Raw genomic sequence first — 19,434 nt, forward strand, 5'->3', positions numbered from 1 at the left:
CATGATACCTGCACATAAAACCAAAATCCTACAGGATTTTTTTGTAAGGGTTATCGAGAACACCATTACAATGTCCTTAAGAGATTAGCCTAACTGCCTAAAGTGTTTAAATTTAAATTTACAGTTATACTTAGGTTAGGCTGCATTAGAAACAACCAGCCCATTAGTTTTTTTTTTTGTAATTTGATGTAAAGGTGATATATAACTTGATATATATACGAACGGGAGAGGTTTGAAAATTCACTCCCGTGTCACCCTCTAATCTGAATAGCTAGGGCTGGGACTCGATTCCAAAAAATCCGGAATCGAACAGCCCTATGAATAGCATTCACTGGCTGTAACCCCAGTAACTAACGTACGTCTCCATGGAAACATTCACAACAAAACACAGCTGTCTGTCGGGTTTATTGCAAGTAACATTAGCTGTGGTCAACATTGGTGTTTCTCTCCATTATTTGAAGTGGCTTTTTAACACTATTTGTATCCCTGTCGTAAGGTCTGGCAGCTTTTTCACTAAAGCTCAAACAAAATGGTAAGTGCTATTTAAAACGAAACCCTAAACGCATTACGTTAAAGTTTCCTGCACTCATGGACCGATGCTATCATTGTAATAAAATGTTCTGACGATGTTTTATATACATTTACATTTAATTATTTAGCAGAGGCTTTAATACAAAGCGACTTACAAATAATAGCAATAACAATACCAAATAATATATATACATATATAGTGAATCAAAAATTAACTGTTTAACTGCTGGAACTAACTGATGTAACTTATGTGTAACTTAGTCCCCTTAAGGATAGTAATACCAGTAATTTTTGACATTGTGGGGACTTAATACAGCTTATAAATCATGCTAAATGAAGTATTTTGAATGCAGAAAGTTTTCTGTGAGGGGTAGGAGTAGGGTTAAGGTTAGGGTTTTATACTGTTTGTATATGGAATGTCCTCATAAATCATGGAAATCTGCGCTGGTGGTTTATGAGGACACAAATGTGTGTGTTGACCCGAGAAAAAAGTTTTAAGAAAAAAAAACGTTTTTTCATGTCTTTAAATTGTTTAGCGCATTCAGAATAATGTAAAAAATAAAAAAATATATATTTCATTCATAAGTTATGCTATGTCCTCGGTTGAGGACATCATGACTCAATTTCTTTGAAAAACTAAAAAGACATGCATGGGCAAAAACAATAGATTTTTTTAAATCACCAATACATTTTCAGTTTTTTTTTTTTGTTTTTTTTTATCAAACTTTGTATAAAGATGATTCTTCTTTATGCAAAATGTGTGTAAAATGGGTTTTCTCATTATCAATGTATCTGTAAACTAAATCTAATTTGCATATTAATGTGTTTTCGGGGCAACATGTAATGAAAAAAGAAGTGTAATAATGGGATATTACATAATAATATATAATATTTCACAGAATATTGAAATATAATTTCTTTCCCTATTCATTTATGTCGTCTCCCAAAATGCGTAATAAACATGCTTTTAGTCCAGGTGTCCTCATAGGCCGCAGGGATTTAAGAGGTATAAAGGATCATGAGACTTAAATCATACAGCTTCTCAATAGTTGTTCTTGACATTTGTTCCTCAAAGATAATAAAGGAATCATTGAATTCCTTAAGATTTGCATACCTCATGCTTTTCAGCCTCAAAGTGCCACGTCCTCGTATGGAAAGCAGTCAGGCAGCAGCGCTTTCACTCGCCGCTATCGCACACGAGCCCTCACCTCTCATGTGGATGAGACCCTCTTTGGGACACCAAAACAGGTAGAAATAAGCCTACTGCACAACAGACATTGTCTTGGAAACTGAATGAAAATAAAAAGGAAGACTCAACTGTCTTTTGTCTCAGCATTCTGCTGGTGATATGAAAGACGATCCTGAAGGCGGAAGCATGAGATTGAGGATATGCTCTGCTCCTGCAACCAAAGAGCCACATTTAGAGACAGTGCGCATCATCACTAAAGACCTTATCAGGGACCTCAGGCAAGTAGAAGCAAAGGGTTTTTGCAATGTGGTTACATGTAGTTGTCCTTAATGAGATATTTGAATTACCTATTGGACACCGACTTAGACCAAGTGTCCTACATGCAGCTAGAAAAATACGAGTCGTAATAACTTGACATTGTAATTATAGGCTACATGCCTCTGTGTATTGTTTCATCATTGTTATATTAGTGCATAATCATTAAACTAATCATGATTTAAAAAATAATTTAAAAAACTTCCAAAGAAAACAAACACTTAGTAAGTAAATCATTGTATGTGTATAGTTAATTATTTTTCGTATTGTAATATAACTTGAAGAAGTCTAGTTATACATTTATCAAAATACACAGCAGTTGATAATTTTTTACCAAAAGGAAACGCTCTTTACTTTAATTAGGAAGAATAAAAATCATAACACAGGCATATAAGTATAAGAGCTTGGTAAAAAGATATGGGACAATGCACAACACTCCACAATCAATTCATCTGCATTCTGCACACAGAGAAATTTCAGACTCAATATATCAATAGTGCTATAAATAAGGCTTGTTACCATGTTCACTAATGCTGCATTCACGTGCTATTGGACTTATCTTAAATACAAGCTACCTAGTCAGAAATTGGACATGAATGGACTTAGAGAGGCCTTATATGGCCAATTTCTGACTAGGAAACTTGTATTTACGATAATTCCGATGCAGTGTAAACCTACCCTCCCAGCTTGTTCAGGTGTGTTTGATTAGGGTTGGAGGAAGCTAAACTCTGCAGCAAAGTTGACCTAGAGGGCCAGAGTTGAGAACCCCAGCTCTAAAGTATCTTGAACTCTCCTGTCCTAGTGGTTTTTGCACTAAGACAAGAGAGATGTAGGAGTTGGGAATGAGAGTCAGCGCAAAAACCCAAAATCAAACACTAATCGAAATTACTTGCGTTGGTGTAAACTGATTAATTCATATTAAACAATAAATAAATCAGGGGTTCTCATTCCTGGAGCCCCCCCAAAATTGCTTGTTTTCCATGTCTCCTTAATCAAACATACTGATTATCAGCTCATTAGTAGAGACTTCAAGACCTGAAATAGGTGCGTCAGACAAAGGAGAGATGCAAAATGTGCAGTGTTGGGGGGCTCCAGGAACATGGCTGGGAACCGCAGAAATAAATAAATAATATATTTCTAGTGGTAATTGGGAGAAAATAGGTTGTTATCCCACACTGAAATTGGTATATGTAGGCCAATATGTTTGACATTCAATTGACATCAGATCGATTTTATGTCAGGTTTTTGATATCAGTTTGTTTTTTGAAGTTTTTTTTTTTTTTTATGTTAAATTTGATGTCAAATTGATGTCTTTTCAACATCAGTTGCCCATTGAGGTAAGTGCATGTTTTTATCGCAGTACGTCATGTTTTTTGTTTTCGCTGCTTGCACTATTTTTAAGCTCATTCTTTGGCTTTTGAACCAGAATCCCAAATGAGGACCCATCTGGGCAGTCTGTCATCCTGTCCTCGGCTGAGTTCAGGCGAATCGTGGTGGAGTCTCATGTTCCTAGCGAAGAGGAGAAGGCAGTTGTGCTGCAGGCCCAACGCCAAGCCCGTGAGGAAGCCATGGTGAGTCATAATTATATGTTTGAACCCCAAATGAATGCATGATATTTTAGACTACTACGTTACATGTACTCTAGTTTTTTTTTACACTGATCAGCCATAACATTAAAACAGGTGAAGTGAATAACATTGATTATATTGTATTGTTACAATGGAATCTGTCAAGGGGTGAGATATATTAGGAAGCAAATCAGCAGTCAGTTTATTGATTTTATGTGATAGAAACAGGAAAAATGGGCAAGCGAAATGATTTGAGCATCACAGTTTGCTGTGTATAGGGCTGTGCAGCTGAAGAACAGTCAGAGTGCTCATGATCACCTAAGTCCACCTCCAATGGAACATGATTAAGTGATCAAGGTGTTGCCTTGGCCTCTTCGCCAGATCTCAGTTGAATCTTTGGGATTTACTGGACCAGCAAATCCAATCCAAGCTCGTAATATGTAAGATTTAAAGGATCTTCTGCTAATGTCTTGATGTCAGATACCACAGGAAATACTTGGAGGTCTTGTGGAGTCAGTGCCTCGACACATCAGAGCTGTTTGGCAGCATGAGCGGGACCTATTGGGCAGGTGGTTTTAATTTTGTGGCTAAACAGTAATATGCTACATTATAATACATGTTGTGTTCATCTGTTATTAAAAATATGACAGAGTTTGCTACTACCAAAGTTTGCTATGGGAGAATACATTTAACACAGCTAGTCATTCTTTAAAAATCTGATCTCATTTCATTTGTGGCATTACAGATATTTTCTGTACTGCCCCTTTGTTTATTAAAAATTTTTTCTATCACTGCCTTCCAAATGAAATGTATCTGGATTGGAAGCAGCACTAATTAAGAGGAGGAGTCAATGTGTATATGGTGCGAGGTTTAGAGACTGGAGGGAAGTTGACCAGTTACGTACCTTTTTGGAGGCAGTCTTTGCGGGTAAATCTTTTGTTTTCGGAGTGTGCGGATCGTTGAGAGGAGGTGGTGCTACCTGTTTAACCTGTTGCTAACGGGCATTTCTCTTGGCCAGTGAATGCCTCTTTGTAAATTCTGGGATTTAGCTGGAGTTTCGCACCATACTCCTATTAACGGAGCCAAGACAGGCTGCCGCCGCTGATATTCCCGAGTCACTCTTAGCCACCCGTGCTGCCAGCTTAGTCAGTGTTCCCACTCATTACAGTCACACATACACATTGCACTCATTTCTGCATATTTGAAAAGTGTTGTTTTGGTTTGGTTTGTTTTGCTCGATTATTTTCGTTTTTCTCTTTCAGAATATAATAATGTTACCTCATTAAAACAAAGAAAGTTACATAACTCTTCCTGTAGTTTGCATTTGTTTCGTCTTCCTCTTGTTTGTATGTAGCGGATGGTTTGTTTGTCCGTTGCTATCCGGGATTCAATTAATATAAAAATGTGGCAGGTATAATATACTAGTCTGGTGCCCAAACAAAAGTAACTGATTGTTTTGGGGGGTTTTTTCCCTTTGAGGCTTTCTGTCTGAGTCGAGTAAAGACTAAGTGCAATCCTTGTTGTCAACAAGATGTGGTCTTGCGGGTAGGACTCTGCGTCATCATGCAGGTAACCGGGGTTCAATTCCTGCTTCAGATAGTCTTTTTGTTGTTGTTGTTGTGTGTTTAACGTGTTATATTTTGGGACAAGACAACCTCCGTTACACATTCCATTTGTATGTTAATCCCACTCTATATAAGGCAGTGCTTGTACGTCATCCATTCATAATCTTTTTCTTCAGCCAACCCTCTACTAGAAGCAGAAAACCTATCAACAAGACTACTCACCGTGATCTACACACTGCAGCGTACACGCCTATTCTTCCACCTGCTGTGTTCCGGTGAGCTTCGGAAGCAAAGATGACTTGCGATTGCCTCTCCTGCGTGGAGCCAATCGAACTTTCTGATATCCACGAATCGTGCGTCTTCTCCCTGGATCACACCCATGCAGAGGCAGCGCTTGGGGGGTCGGACTGCCCCCACTGCGGAGATATGAGTCTCCAGACTCTCAGGCTCCGTGTGGCCATCGTCCAAGGCGATGAACTCACCCAACTAGTTCTGCCGCGCTCTTCCTCTGCAGCCTTTTTCGAGCCAAGGAGGAAAGTGCCGCGAGTTTCTGATGCGGATCTGTCAGGATCAGGTGACGAGCCCGCGCCGGCTCAGTGCCCACGCGCTCCTCACCCCCCTGCTGCAGGTTCCCTTCCAGTGCGCTTTATGACCGCTGATCTCCGCCCTTCCCCCGACGCTCAAGATGTGGTGTCTTTCAGTGCCATGGAGGGCACTGAAGAGGAGGATGATGCCATTTCGGTGGCAGCGTCTGCGAGAGAGAAGTGGTCCAACAGCCCTCTGGATTACACTGCACCCCATGGCAGCAACGCGGGGGACCTCTATCACAGTGATGTCGAGCTCCTAAGCGTCCTGTCCAAGGCAGTGGATGAGCTCAGGTTGGAGTGGGCGCCTCCTGCCGAGCCGGCCAGAAGCCGCCTGGACGAGTGGGACCTCCAGGCGGATTGCGGCCGAAAAGAAACCCTGCGGAGACCCGGACCCTTTTTCCCCAAGGTGCACGATGAGATAAAGTTGTGGAACGCACCGCTCACCTGTCGGGTGCATAATCCGGGATCCTCCCTGTCTTCTGTGGACTGAGCTGACCAAGTGGGGTATGTAACCCCCCCCGTGGAAGAAGCCGTCGCTGCCCATCTCTGTCCTTCAGCCGCGGCGAACTGGAGAGTGAGAAACAACACGTCTCTCCCCTCTAAACCTTGCCGCACCACTGCAAACCTCGCCGGCAAGGCTTTCTCTGCGGCAGGCCAGGCAGCTTCAGCACTGCACGTGATGGCGATACTCCAAGTATATCAGGCCAAGTTGCTCAAGTCTCTGGATGACGACGGGCCAGACCCTGAAGTGTTCAAAGAGCTCCGATGCGCCACGGATCTGGCCCTCAGAGCGACTAAGGTGACAGCTCGAGCGATCGGCCGCAATATGGGGAATCTTGTGGTGCTAGATCGTCACCTGTGGCTTACTCTGACCGAGTTGAGGGACTCAGAGAAAACGGCCCTTCTGGACGCTCCCCTCAGGTCTCTTAGGAGCGGCGGTGGAGACGTTCACGGAGCGCTTCGTTGAAGCACAGAAGCAGTCAAAGGCCATGAGCCACTTCCTGCCAAAGCGCGCCAGCGCGAAACCTCCTGCGCGTTCCCGCTCCTCCTCAACGCAGCATGCGGGAAGACCACATGCCTCTTCTGCTGCTTTTCGACGTGAACATGAGCCGGTGGTGAGGTCAAGACAACCGTGGCCGAAGCATCATCAGGGCTCGAAGGGCCAGAGACCCAGCCCTGACAGAAATGGCGGACCACCGGCACCGGAATCAAAGCCGCGTTCCTGATGCTGTCTCTCGGAGGAGGAAAGCTGCACCCAAGTCCGCTTGCACCGCTGTGTGTGCTCACCACGCCCCCTGCCTGTTGCGGGTGGCGAGAGCAATTGTCATGTTTGTGTTTTGACTGTTCCACTATGCAGTGCAATAAAGTCGACAATACAATACAAAACTCACCTCAATATCAGGGCAATTTTCCTCCTCTCACTCCCCTCTCCCCCATCACTCACTCTCACACTCGTGTGGTATTAAACTCCCCGCCCCCAAACGGCAAGTTATCCCTCACGGTATGCAGTCCGCCTCGCCCGCTGTCACAGTTCACAGAAGCGTGGCAGACACTGCCAGGGGTATCAGAGTGGGTTATGAAATCAATAAAGAATGGCTACACGCTTCAGTTCTTCCGCGGACCGCCCTGTTTCAACGGTGTGTTAATGTCCACTGTACGGGAGCAAAATGCCTCAGTTCTGCTAGAGGAGATACACAATCTTCTCGCAAAGCGCACTGTGGAGGCAGTACCCCTCACAGACCACAAGAACGGCTTCTACAGTCATTATTTTCTGGTGCAAAAGAAAGATGGCAGACTCCGCCCAATCTTGGACCTGAGACCGCTGAATCGCGCGCTTTTAAAGCGCTCGTTCAAAATGATTACGCTGAGACAAATCCCCTCACATATCAGGCCGGGAGATTGGTTTATCTCCGTGGATTAAAAGGATGCTTATTTTCACATTCAGGTAGCCCCCCGCCACAGGCGCTTCCTGAGATTTGCATTCAAAGGGATAGCGTACCAATTCACTGTCCTGCCCTTCGGCCTATCCCTGGCCCCTCACATGTTTATGAAATGACGCTGCTCTCTCTCCTCTGAAGCAGAGTGGAATGCGCATCCTGAATTATCTTGACGTCTGGCTAGTCTTAGCCCAATCAGAGAGCGCGCTGCTCAGCGACAAACTCAGACTCCTCGCTCATATTCAGAGCTTAGGGCTGACTGTAAATATGCAAAAGAGCATGATGGTACCGAGCCAGAACATCTCCTTTTTAGAAGTGGAGCTGAACTCAATCAATATGCATGCGTGTCTGTCGGAGGAGCACTCACAAAAACTGATCAGCTCTCTCTCAGTCTTCAAACTAGGGCGTTCTTCCCCACTAAAATGCTTTCAGAGGACGCTCGGCCAGATGGCTGCTGCTTCGACAGTGTGCTAGGGCTCCTACATATGCGACCACTTCAGCTCTGGCTAAAGAGCCGGGTGCCACAGAACGCATGGCGCACGGGCACCTTGCGCATCAAAGTGACAAGCGACTGTTTGCACACGCTTGACCCCTTGGCGCAATATGACACTGTATCACCGGGGTGTTCGTATTGGCCAAGTGATCAGGAGAAAGAATGTTACGACAGATGCATCGAGCACGGGCTGGGGAGCCGTATGCGATGGCAGACCAGCCTTCGGGACATGGTCAGAAACAGAGAAGTCATGGCATATAAACTGTCTGGAGCTCTGTGCTGTACACCTAGCGCTCGAGTGCTTTCTCCCAGACATTCTTCACCGTCACGTTCTCATCAGGACAGACAGCATGACAGTGGTAGCGTTTATAAATCACCAAGGCGGTGTGAGCTCGCAACCACTGCTGCGGCTGGCGAAAGACCTTTTGTGGGCAGATTGATGCCGCCTGAACTACAGCATGGATTTACTGTCGAGGGGCGGGGTAATCCACAGGGAGTGAAGATTGCACCCTCTGACAGTCAAAATGATTTGGAGTGTATTCGGCAGGGCAGAGGTGGATCTCTTCGCATCAGCGGAGAACACTCACTGCCCGTTGTTTTATTCTCTGACACACTCTCCCCTGGGAGTGGATGCACTGGCTCACAGCTGGCCGCTATGCTTTTCCTCCAGTGAAACTTCTGCCTCGCGTGCTTTGCAAAATCAGAGAGGAAAAGGAATCTGTTCTGTTAGTGGCACCGAAATGGCCCAATCAGCCGTGGTTCCCAGAACTGGTGGAGATGCTGGTAGCCCCCCCGTGGACTATCCCACTGAAGAGAGACCTCCTCTCTCAAGCACAAGGAACAATATGGCACCCAAATCTGGAGTCATGGAGCCTTCATGTTTGACGGAGCTTGCCAGTAACAGATGCACTTGCCAGTAACAGATGCTAGGGCTCCTTCCACGAGGCGTCTTTACGCACATAAATGGAGAGTTTTTTCAAGTTGGGGTGTATCGCGGGGCAAAAATCGACGATTGGCAGAAATGAACTGATCATACGATTTTTAAAAGGAACAAGAAGGCTGAACCCTCCTCGCCCTTCTACTCTACCCACTTGGGACTTCGCGCTTGTGCTTGACGCTCTCACGGGACCTCCGTTCGAGCCCATACAGTCAGCGAGCTTGCGAGCGCTCTCTCTCAAGACAGCGCTCCTGCTCGCGCTGGCCTCTGTTAAGCGAGTTGGAGACCTGCAGGCGCTTTCAATTGACGACTCGTGTATTGAATTTGGGCCAGGTGATTGCAGACTTACCTTGAAGCCTAGAAAAGGATATGTGCCTAAAGTGCTTTCTTAGATCCTGCATTAAATGTATATTTTGACCTCGCTATTCGGGGAACAGACACAGTCTGTATAGATTGGACAACGCAAGTACTTCTATCTTTTAAGTGGGTAGAACAAAAGTCATCATAGCAGTTATTTGAGAATTGGCTTACTAGTCAGATGGAGCGTAGTGTCCTGGAGATGTTGTCCGACAGGAGTTCCGCTCCAGACTCTGCTGGGGTGCAGGCCATCAGCACGGAAAAGTCTAGGACGCTCCCAGAAAATATTAAAATTATTAACAAAGAGCAGTTTCTGTTCTTTACACCATGACAATAACCATTCGTTTAAAGCAAACAGTCTACTGAACCTTTCGCTTCCTCGTCGATACGTGGGAAGCGGTCCTGACACGATGATCTTCGCCGTGGGCGATGTGCTGCGTACCGTCTCGATCAGGCTCCTGAAGTCCCTCTTCAGTGTCTCCGTCTGCCACAGCTTGGTATCGTTAACCCCCGTGTGCAGCACAACAGCACCGATGCTCTCATCGCCCATCAGGATCGCGGGTATCTGTGCAGAAACATAGAGAACACGAGTACCGGGGAAACAGTGAGTGTGCACTTTACCTTCAGCTAACGTAGCACGGACGTGCCGGACGATGGAGTCTCCGACGATCACAGCGTTACGTTCCGTCTCGCGGAGGGGAGCGAAGCGGTTCCGGGTGGAAATCTCGAAGACCGGAGGCGGCGGAGGGGGAGAGGTCGTCATCCGGGGCTTGGCTCGCATCTTCCGCTGATGGTACACCCAGGGTCCGTGGCGTCCCGGCGCCGGAGTGAAGGACATCTGGGAAGATCGCGTCCTGGGTGCACAGGGTCTGTGCAGAGAAATGCACGGAGTAGAGGTGGTGGGAGTGTTAGCAGCGTGCTGTATACTTACCCCGGACTTGTGAGCATCAGCCCGGGATGTTTCCAGCGCGGCTCTCCACTCTCTCAGCTGGGCCTGCTTCTCCACCAGGTCGCGGATCTGCTTCTCCACAGCTTCCAGCTCCAGCTGCACCGAATGCAGCTCGAACGTGTCCTCACCTGCACTCAAAGGTAGACACAAATCCGCCATTTAAGCAAGTAAGAGTGAAACAATGGTAATGTGTGTGAATAGAGTATTAGCAATCTAAGCGAGATTAGCGGCAGCCACGCTGCCGATGCTAATGGGCTATAAGCTGACGAGAAATCAAAATAAAACTAGTGATAACAAGGCGCTCTGATTGGTTTTGTTTTAGAATGCTATAGTGGATATATACACACATTATAGAAAAGATAGAAAATAGACGATAAAGAATCAACTTGACGGAGCTCAAACCCAAAACACGCAGTCACAAATCAGCGTATGCGCATCAAAAAAAATAAAATAAAAATTAACCTGTGTTAATGTAAAATAACACAGGTTAGCCTTCATTCTATAAACGAATACAGATTTATCCTTATAACTAAAGTTGACTTCTTTGCTTAATTTCATCTCTTTCGCTTTAATTCTTTTGCACTGACTTGTTCAATCAATTGAACATCTAAATCGCTCTCACAATGATGCCGACGGACACGATTCAATATGCTCAAGTGGCCAAAAAGCCCCTGATGTGGTCTTGGTCGGTGTGGAACATTGGTTGGTGGCCAACTATCGGCTTGGTGTGTCAGGGCCTTTAAAGTGTAAACAGAACTAAAGAAATCTTAATGTGGCACAAAACAAACCAACAAAACTAAATGAAAGCGAACACATGAGGAACAGGTGAAAACAATTAACCGAATGAGTACTAGACAATGGTTAAACCATGGGGTGTGGCCAAGGAATTCAAGGAGGCAGGACAGGGGAGCTCATCACTTTTCAAAGGATGCTTTTTCAGAGGTCGCATTCGCCAGCCACGTCATCAAGGTTGTCTCATTTCATATTATAAAAATAAATTTTAGGCTGTGTCCACCAATGTATTTTTTCCAGAGGCTAGCATATTTTTCAAATTGTTTTCAATGGGAGTGCCACAATTTAAAACACCAACAGTGTGACGAGGCGCTGAGCATCTTTTTCACACTGAGTGCTTGAGTGTTTTTTTCTCAGTGCCGAGAGTTGAAGCAAGTTCAGATTTGGGAAAAACGCAGTGCTCCTCACTGTCATTTTTTAATCAGCTGTCCAATCACAGTGGAGGAGGACATTTTGAAGGATGTGCCATTTGTGGACTATTGACATCGAGGTTACCTCATTTTAGAAGAATAATACCCATAGAAGACAAAAGAAATGTGGAACGCAGACAACACAGACAGGGCTGCCAGGGTAAAACCCTGACATTTATGATATACAAATGTATTAAACTGAATGGGAAGAGATGCGTATGCAAAGTGCATATGTGTTATGAAAAGGATACTTTGTGATCTTTTGCTGAAATGTTTTTGTTTTTAACAAATTTTCTGATGATCCGTTGTGAGATCAGTACTAAAAAGGTAAAAAAAAAACAAGCCACCAATTTATTTGTTGATTCTTGTGTGCAGCTGTAAAAAAAAAAAAAAAAGTATACTGATAACAAACAAGACAAGTTGAAGCATCATTTCATTTACACATAATGAACCTGACCTCGTACACTTGTTTTTGTATTCGACTGCACTGCTTTGCCATTGTTTTTTAATGTTTTTTTTTTTTTTTTATGTATACATTAGGGCCGGGACTCGATTAAAAAAAATAATCTAATTAATTAGAGGCTTTGTAATTAATTAATCGAAATTAATCGCATTTTAATCGCATATAAATATTTGACCTGAGAACAGTGAGAAGTAAGTTTTTTCATATGGATTTTTAAATTTCCCATCCACAGGGCCAACCAAAGCGGTCTCGTCAGCTTCTTTGTCCATGTTCACTGTGGTTTGTTTTTGTCTGAACGCTAGTTGGTGCTCCAGTATAATCGGTCCGCCGAAACTCATCCAGTGAGAAACGTTCCGCGGTGCAAAAATAAGTGCGATTAAAATGCGTTAAAAAAATGTAACGCGTTATTTTTGTGTAATTAATTAATCTAAATTAACGCGTTAAAGTCCCGGCCCTAGTATACATGTTTTGCTTCAACGTCTCACACAATGTTTTTTAATTAAAACATTTTTTTTTAATCCTTCCATTGCCCACAAAGCTGTTTTCTTCAAGATAAGTAGATCTAGTTGTTGTTATTGTGTCAGGATGCTGCAGAGCAGAGAAAAGCACAGATGCGTCAGGCAGACCTGTCTCGGCAGAAGAACCAGAACCTCAGTGAGCTCGAAGCAGAGGCAAGGGACCGGGCTCAGTATCTGTTGGAACGGGCGAACGCCCTGAGAATGGAACAAGAGGATGAAGTCAAGAAGCTCAATGAGGTAGATAGGACCACAATGAAAACTCAAACCATAGCTGCGTCTCATTTTGGAGGATGTGTTCTCCAGAGGTTGCGTTTGTTGGCCACAGACATTGAGGCTGTCTCATTTAAGTCATGTTTAAGAAAACTACAGCCATGAGACCTCCTCAATGACATATACAGCCAACAAATGCAACCTCTGGAGGATGCAACCTCAGAAATTAGATGCAGTGTATGACCCACTTACTTTAATGTTGTCTACATCCAAATGTTGCCTTTGCACTCCTGCAGTTAATTCAGGAAGTGCAGTGCCATGTTATCCGGGATGCACAAATTCAGGATAAGAAACAGAACCGTGCAGAGTGGCAAGAGGAAGAGAAGAGACTGGATGCCATGATGGATGTTGAGTGTCGCCGGGCCTTAGAAACCCAGGAACAAATTGAACAACTGCGAAAGGAGCAAAGGATTGAGTAAGGATGTTCATGATCTGTATTCTATATATTCTAAATACAATGCTCTGTTCTCTGTGGTTGATGGGTGGGTGTTCTTAAAGTGGGAAGATGAGCATCCTGGACCAGATCCAGATGCGTCTGGAGGATAAAATGCTACAGGATGAGTTGAAGGAGCAGGAGGGTCAGCAGTTGTTTGAAAACATGGAGAGAATACAGATGGAGGAGCTCAAGGTAAATGCAATAAATCTTTAGATCAGTTCAAATTATATATAGCCTACTAACTCGCATAGATAAGTATGTGTGAGTTCATCTCTATGTGTGATATTATCACAGGCCATTGAAAGAAAGAAGGAGGAGCAGAGGAATTTGCTTCAAGAGATTCAGAAGATAAATGAAGAGAATTTGCTCTCTAAAGAGCAGAAAAAGGAAGAAGAGAGATTAGCAGATCTGCGAGCTGTAGAGTATACACGTAAAAAAATGGTAAGAAAAGCCTTTAATGGTTTTCTCTCTATCTTGCTTCTTTCATCACCCACCACTGTAATGTTAAACTAGGCCTTTAAAATCAGAGTCAGACTCTTCATGCAATTTTTGCATTTTAGTTTTTAAATCTTTTTTTCAAATCAATTTTATTGTAAAATGCACAACATATTAGGAAAAAAATATGAAAAATAACAGATACAGAACACAAGAAACAAACGAACTATTTTTTACACACGATTATGTATAGTTTGCGAATGAAAAAAAAAGAAAGAGAAGAGGGAAAAAGTGACTTTGGCCCATCCACCCAAGCCAACTGCAAGAGCCGCTGGTTCCCACATCTAAATAACACTAAAAGAGAGAGAAAATATATTTATTTTCTGAAAAGATGAGCACATGTGAACTAATATAGACTCGTGGACATAAGTTGTAAATGTTCTAAAACCACGTTTCAAATGTGATTTTAACATGTAATTGCACATGTGAAATTCATGTGTTTTTTCTGTAAGGGAATGAGCGAGAGAGAGAGGTGTAGTAAAAAATTGTAGAGCTTCAATAAATAGAAAGGGGCTGTAAAAAATTGCTAATGCACTGAAAATGGGAAATATGTGAAATAATTAAGAAGTTTCAAATAACATATATAATAAACTACCTACATCATCACAAGTTAGTGTGGAGGGTTTCATAAAAAAAAAAAATAATAATCCGCTGCTTTCATCTGTTACGGATTTGTGGTTGTGGGAAATAAACAAAAGACGAAATAGCACCAACACACTCTTCCATTTAACACTTATGTGGTGTTCTGATCATTTTGACCTGGAGAGGACTCAAAGCAGCATCACTAGACTTCGAGAACGCAAAATTTCTATGGACACTGCAACAGTTGTAATATGGTGTCACACTCTGCTGAACCTTTAAAAAACAATTAAACATATAATGCATCTAAAATGTAAAAATATGCAATCTGCTCCACTTTGGAAAAAAATTTACAGCGAAATTTCACTGTTATGGTTTGTCTTGTCTGTAAAACATACATGGATGTTGTGTGGAAAATTTCACTATATGTGTGTGTGCTGTCTGAGCGCTATCTGAAGAAGGCGCTCCTAGATCAGGGGTATATTGAACGCTTTATAGGCCTTGAACGGTTAAATACACACACTTGTATGTGTCAAAATGCCCGTCTTTGCAAGTATCCTCGTAAACACAGTAATTTAGGTCTTAAGTGAAAGCACACGTGTAATATTGGATCCGAGCAGCTCTTAAAGTGACAGCTAAATCACTTTTTAACCGTAAGAAATATATTTAATTTACACAGTAAAGAATATGCTCTCTTTTTATACATTTGCTACTTTTGATTACTTTATACAATATATGCAGCGTTTCTTACTTGTCTTCAGTGAGCTTGTTTTAATTATTTAGGCTAGTATTAATTTTTTGTGATATTGACACATTGTATGAATATATCAACACAAAACAAATAACCACCTGCATCTTTAAGTAAGAAAGAAAGAAAGCATGTGTTTGATGAACTCTAGGAACGAGAGGCAGAGTATGAAGCTGAGCAGATACGAATCAAGAAAGATAAAGAGAAGGAAGTGACGCGACTGAGAGCTCTTCAAGAAAGGGACAGAGACCATAAAGCTGAGCAGGTAAAATATTACATCCTCATAAAAAAAATTAATAATGCATATAATGAGAAGTATCCTCTTGTGATGGCATAGTACATTTACAATACCAATTGGCTGACCATGTTGGAGGCAGTGAAATTTACATTCTGCATTCATATATTTGAGTTTTTCTCTGAACTGTCAGGATGAGATCAGGGCACGGAGGAATCAAGAAGCGGCTGCAAGGGAATGGAGAAGAAAAGAGACCGAGCAGAATTTGAGGAAGCTGGAAGTGGAAGAAAAGCTGAAGGCTGCTCGTTTAGAGCAAGTCACTCACAAGGAGCACTTGCTGTCCATTGAGGCTGGACGAGAGAGAGCAGAGTTTGAGAGGGTCCTGAGGTACAAACACCATAACATGTATCACATACTATTTGCGTGGCTGTAAACAGGATTTTAGAAACACAGAGGTCCAAAAACTCAGCTTGCTAAGGGGGTTGGTAGGTACACAGGGGCATGCAAAGTTTTCATTCAACTGATGTGTGCATTTCATTTTTGTCTGTGTCAGTAAAAAAAAAAGTAAACACTTGGTCATAAAAAATGTATGACATATAGCAGGGATAGGCAGCGTCAGTCCTGGAGTGCCACTGTCCTGCAAAGTTTAGCTCCAACCCTAATCAAACACACCTGAACAAGCTAATCAAGGTCTTCAGAATTACTAGAACTACAGGCAGGTGAGGGTTTTTTTTTCAGGGTTGGAGCTAAACTTTGCAGGACATCGGCACTCCAGGACCGACATTGCCTATCCCTGACATATAGCATTTGGTGTTGGAATGAAAATGAAAAAAAAAGAAATAGGTAAATGCTAACAAAATGAAAACAGCATTTTTAGGTGATCCCTTCAAATTTTGTGTAGACACCAGCCATGGACATATCAATCTACAGAGTTGCACTTGGGGGTTTCTAGTCAAAAAAAAAGTTAAATAAAGGAAAAAGGCATTAGACTAATAAAGGGTTAAAAATACAATATATTAATGCATTTGATCCATTTGCAGAAAATATTTTTATTTTAATAATCTAAATTACTGTACTAATCACAACTAAAATTAGAAACAGCTGTCAAAGCTACATGTTTTATTAGGTTCTAGTGTAAGTCTGAGTATAAAGAGTGAAATTACTGAAAGGCTATCAGGAAACTTTAGCAACGTTTGCATAAATGTTCACCGTATGTATGTACACAATCATTCTTAGTCTTTTGCCTAGTATGTATCCCTGGATATTACTTATTATTTTGATGGTTGTCTAACATTTCTGTTGTAACACAGTTGTCGAATATTAAATATTAAATGTTTAATGTAATCATGTAATGATAGATCATGGCTCCACGCCAGATACATAAAATCCAGCCCCAAGCCCCAGATTTGTTTTTTCATTAGATCTTCAGTAAATGATAAATGTTTAACTTGCTTACATCTCACTTTATAACCAACTGAAATGATGCAATTTAAGAATGTTAAGGCAAGACGCTTAGCAAGACACCCAATCGAGTTTTTGTTCATGTAAAATGTTTATTATTGTGCTATATAATATAATAAGCATTACAAAACTCAGTTAATCAACCTAAGAAATAACAATTACCTCTATAATCCGAAAACATCAATACATTTACTTTAATTGCTGACAGAATATTTAGTCTTAACTGGAAGAGGGGAGAATGGACAAAGATACCACTGAAGATTGTATGCTGTATGCTGCTTTTCCAGGGCACAGCAGGAACTCATTGAGAAAGAACGAGAAAAAGAGGAGCAACATCATCGAAAAATCCAAAGGCATGCTGAGGCTGTGAGGCAGCAGGTACGGGAGAGAGAGATGCAGGCCATCACCCAGCGCAGAGAGCTGTTCCGAGAGAGCGAGCGGCTGGAAGAAGAGGCACGCAATCGCAGAGCACGACTGGACGAGATTAAAGAAAAGAAGCTGAGGGAACTCAAGTATGTCCTTTCACTAAAGTAGACAGAAAAAAAGATGTAGAAAATTAAGTCAGTATGAAAGTAACTTAAATAATTAATGAAAGAGAGAATTATTGATTACATACAGGAAAGAAGACACAGTGGCCTAAGAAGTGTTTAGACACTTACAACATATTTTAAAATATATGAATTTAGTTGCATTGGCTAAAAAAAAAATGTTTTATTGCATTCAGGGCTGTTGGTAATGGGCTTGCAAGTTAGAACAGTTCTAATGGCCAAAATATCTTCTCTTTTTTTCTTCTTTTTACATCACAATGTGTCATATTTAAACCACATCTGCTTTGTGTGAAGCAATTACTTTTAGTATTTCAATCTGTGGACTACATCCTTTCCAAGTGGATAAACCGAGAGAAATCCGCTTGCTATGCAAACACACTTCCTTTGCTGGTTTTGTAATTACATAAAAAAAAACCTCAACCTCATGTGAAAGAGAAACAAAGAGACTCACAAAAGTTTCTTGTATAGTTGAATCATGTACTGCAGACTCTCTTCCTTCTTAGTTCTCAGAGAGAGATTTTGTTGAGGTCATGCAATGGTTACATCAATCTTGTAGTTATTAACACAATCACTATTTTACTTTTAACCGCAGGGCAGCTGGACTCTCAGACAAGTACTTCAAGGAAGTGGAGCGTAAGGTTCGAGTCCTTCCAGCTCCTTTAAACTGAAGAATGGAAGAAATGGAAGAGATCAACCAAATAAACAAACAATACATTTGTTGTTTGGCTTGACATATGAACTCCCCAGTGTACAAATATATTTTGGCAGTGGATTTGTGGAAAAGATTACATCACTTATGAAACGGTTAAACAAAATACACATCAAGGCATTTGTGGTTTGTGGGAAAAGTGCACTGCTGAATCTTCTGACAAGAATGTAGGACAAACTAAAACTGTCATTTGTATTGAAACTTGTATGGCATGAATTTAAATTCATATGTAATCACATATTTGCAATTTTGTATTTATTAACTTTAATATCAAAGAACATAGTACAGTTAAAACTAATACATGCTTTAGTCAAAATTTCAAGTCAAGTACACTACAAATGCACATTTAATACAATTAAGCACAATTCTTTTTCACAGTGGATATTAGTTCTAAGAAGTTTTCCTGTTGTTCTAAGTACAGTACTTTCTAGCTGCACATTATTGACCCATCCCTCACACCTTAACCCACCCTTAAACCTACCCATACCAACAAACCTGTCTTTAACCTTACCCGTATCCCACCTCAGTAGCAGCAAGTGTTTTGCAATACAATATGAACACAATAGGTACATTGTACTTTTATTTTTAAGTACATGGTAATTAAGGTGACTTAATATGAAGTGAGACCGTTGCAATTGTGTATTTGTGTGTGCGCGTGTTCCCTTTTTCCACTTAACTTTATAAAACTTGATGTCTCTTCCTTAAACCCTGCAGATAGCCGCATCTACCTACTATTAAACATTTTATCCCCTATGCAACTTATTTAACTTCATATGAAATGCATGACAAAAATGTGTATAATATATCACAACAAAACAATGTGAACTATTCTCTTTATATGTTAATTTGAGCTTTCCCTTCATATCTAGCTTTAAATTAAATTGCGATTGAATTACTTGAATTGACCATTGCATGTACCCTTCACTAACATCCTTTGTGGAAAGATTCAGGTGTTTCTTTTCTTTTTGTAACGCTCCTACAGATGATGTTCCCTTCCCAAAGTGCCCTTCAAGGGTGCAAAAATGGTGTTCAGAATTTGCCCTGGGTCAAACGGTGACACTCTGCAGCAACTGGTTTATTTTTTATTTATTTATTTTTTAACTTAAGGGGTTTGGAAGTCACAACAATACACGTTTGGCTTATTATACATGATTTTGTGTTATTGAACACACTACGTTTCCACTTAACTTGCCTACTTGGAACAAATGCTAATAGAAAACCCTAAGGCTAACATATTCATATTAAAAGCCAAAAATCTTCAGTTTTGATTTGATGGGGACTTACAGTGGGTGAAAAATAATTTGATCCCCTGCTGATTTTGTACGTTTGCCCGCTGACAAAG

General features: G+C 41.7%; 1 protein-coding gene across 1 annotated transcript; it reads left to right on the forward strand.

Annotated features, from left to right (window-relative positions):
- Nucleotides 1-373: 373 nt before the first annotated feature.
- cfap45 (cilia and flagella associated protein 45) lies at nt 374-18,991 on the forward strand. The gene is made up of 12 exons (XM_079374563.1): nt 374-532; nt 1,660-1,779; nt 1,865-1,998; nt 3,462-3,606; nt 12,678-12,848; nt 13,118-13,296; nt 13,380-13,509; nt 13,612-13,758; nt 15,291-15,404; nt 15,568-15,761; nt 17,123-17,347; nt 17,976-18,991. The coding sequence occupies exons 1-12, from the start codon at nt 530-532 to the stop codon at nt 18,049-18,051; spliced, it is 1,638 nt and encodes a 545-aa protein (XP_079230689.1). The 5' UTR covers nt 374-529; the 3' UTR covers nt 18,052-18,991.
- Nucleotides 18,992-19,434: the final 443 nt, after the last annotated feature.

This window comes from Barbus barbus, assembly GCF_936440315.1.
Source record: "Barbus barbus genome assembly, chromosome: 23".
Taxonomy (NCBI): domain Eukaryota; kingdom Metazoa; phylum Chordata; class Actinopteri; order Cypriniformes; family Cyprinidae; genus Barbus; species Barbus barbus.

What these genes read in the sequence shown, in the direction of transcription:
- cfap45 (XM_079374563.1), top strand. An exon ending in TCTTTGGGACACCAAAACAG is followed by an intron (nt 1,780 to 1,864) that starts GTAGAAATAAGC and finishes CTTTTGTCTCAG; the next exon opens with CATTCTGCTGGTGATATGAA. An exon ending in AAGAAGCTGAGGGAACTCAA is followed by an intron (nt 17,348 to 17,975) that starts GTATGTCCTTTC and finishes TTTTAACCGCAG; the next exon opens with GGCAGCTGGACTCTCAGACA.